This window comes from Tupaia chinensis, unplaced genomic scaffold (genome assembly GCF_000334495.1).
Source record: "Tupaia chinensis unplaced genomic scaffold, TupChi_1.0 Scaffold000523_1, whole genome shotgun sequence".
Classification (NCBI taxonomy): domain Eukaryota; kingdom Metazoa; phylum Chordata; class Mammalia; order Scandentia; family Tupaiidae; genus Tupaia; species Tupaia belangeri.
The window spans coordinates 775,749-777,369 of NW_006160036.1; the positions used below are offsets into that span (position 1 = coordinate 775,749).

Consider the following 1,621-nt stretch of genomic DNA (forward strand, 5'->3'; position numbering starts at 1 on the left):
GGAATCAGTGACCTTCAAAGATGTGGCTGTGGACTTCACCGAGGAAGAATGGCACCATGTGGACCCTGCTCAGAGGAGTTTATACAGGGATGTGATGCTGGAGAACTATAGCCACCTGGTTTCTCTTGGTAAGGACCACTCCCCCCAGTGCCTTACCTGTTGGTGGGCCTTTCCTTACTCACTTGCTAAGGTTGTGGTGCTCATAGCTTAGTTAACTATGAGCTGGGGGTTCAGGGATCAGAGCTTATTCATCTCTTTTAAATTCAGCTTTATGTGGTTTTAAGGTAAAAGAGTTTTATTTTGCAGGACTGAAAATAGACAATTTGATCGTAAGACTCCTTTAGTTACATATTTTTTTTTTCCCTTCAGAGTTCTGAGGATCAAGGACTAGTACTGACTTAGAGGAGGATTCTTTGTCCAGTTAAACAACCAAATCTTGTGTATTTACCCATGAACAGGATATCAAGTTTCCAAGCCAGAGGTGATCTTCAAATTGGAACAAGGAAAAGAGCCTTGGATATCAGAGGGAGAAATCCAAAGACCTTTCTGTGCAGGTAAATGGGTGACAACCAGGCATGTAGGAGTCAATGCCTGATACTGGCACAGCTTAGGGAGGGGAACTACCTGGAAGCAGCTGGCTTGAGAGCTCCTAGACCTGTATAGGAAGTCGAAGCCACCTCCTGGGCAGCACCTCTGGATATCTCTCTTCTCCAAAAGGTGCTCCCGCTGTCTGCAGGTCTTGGATGAAAAATTACTCTTTTTTCTTTCTAAAAGTAGCTTTGGGCTACGCCAGCAAGCAGAGTGGAGGTTAAGGTACTGTATTCCACATGGCCCTCTGCGGTTTGAGTTCCAGATGTGGCAGCTTGCTTTCTCACTCTCTCTTTCTCTCTCTCTGGTGACCATATGTGCCTTGTAACAAACCAAGAAATAGTAATAATAATAAATAAAATTAAATAATTATTTAAAAATAAAAAAAGTTGCCTTGGGCCAACTCTTCGGCCTTGTGGTTAAGGTAGCCAGATCCCATATAGCTAACCCTGTGTTTTGAGACCTAGACCCAGTGGTTTGAAAAACATGCTAGGTACATGTATGTGCATGTCTGAGGTCCCTAAAGGAGAAAGAAATGGAGGAAAAGGATTGTGGCATGACTGTCCCCCACTGGGGGCGGGGATGCGGCTTGCTTTCTTTCTTTTCCTCTCCCTCTGTTTCTTTTCTCTGGAGAGTGGGCATGCCCTCTAGCAAAATTTTTTTAAAGTAGCCTTTGGTCTCATACTCAGAATACTGTCTCTGCCTTTCCTTTCTTTCTTTTTTTCTTTTTCTTTCTTTCTTTTTTCTTTTTTTTGGAGAGGTTTATTGCTATAGGGCGTGTGCTCTCACCAGAAAGACAGAGAGAGACAGAGAGACAGAAAGCAAGAAATCACTCCCCCAGGGGGAACCAGCAGTTAGTGTAATGGCTATGTTGCTGGACTCCCACGTAGTTGACCGCAGTTCGTGTCCCAGACCCGGTGACTTAAAACTCAAGCCAGGTGTGTGTGCATGTGTGCCCAAGATCCTGAGAGGAGAATGGAGGAAAAGGGATTGCAGTGTTACCATCCCCCCTGGGGGGTGATTTCTTGCTTTC

The 1,621-nt window shown here is 44.8% G+C and overlaps 1 protein-coding gene across 1 annotated transcript in view; it reads left to right on the forward strand.

Annotated features, from left to right (window-relative positions):
• Nucleotides 1-4: 4 nt before the first annotated feature.
• The window catches only part of ZFP90 (ZFP90 zinc finger protein), a gene marked incomplete at its 5' end in the record, with an annotated part of 12,436 nt that continues 10,819 nt past the window's right edge, over nt 5-1,621 (forward strand). The window contains 2 exons of the mRNA XM_006156914.3: nt 5-128; nt 459-554. Coding sequence (XP_006156976.2) covers nt 5-128; nt 459-554 — 220 coding nt within the window. The remainder of the gene's footprint in view (nt 129-458; nt 555-1,621) is intronic.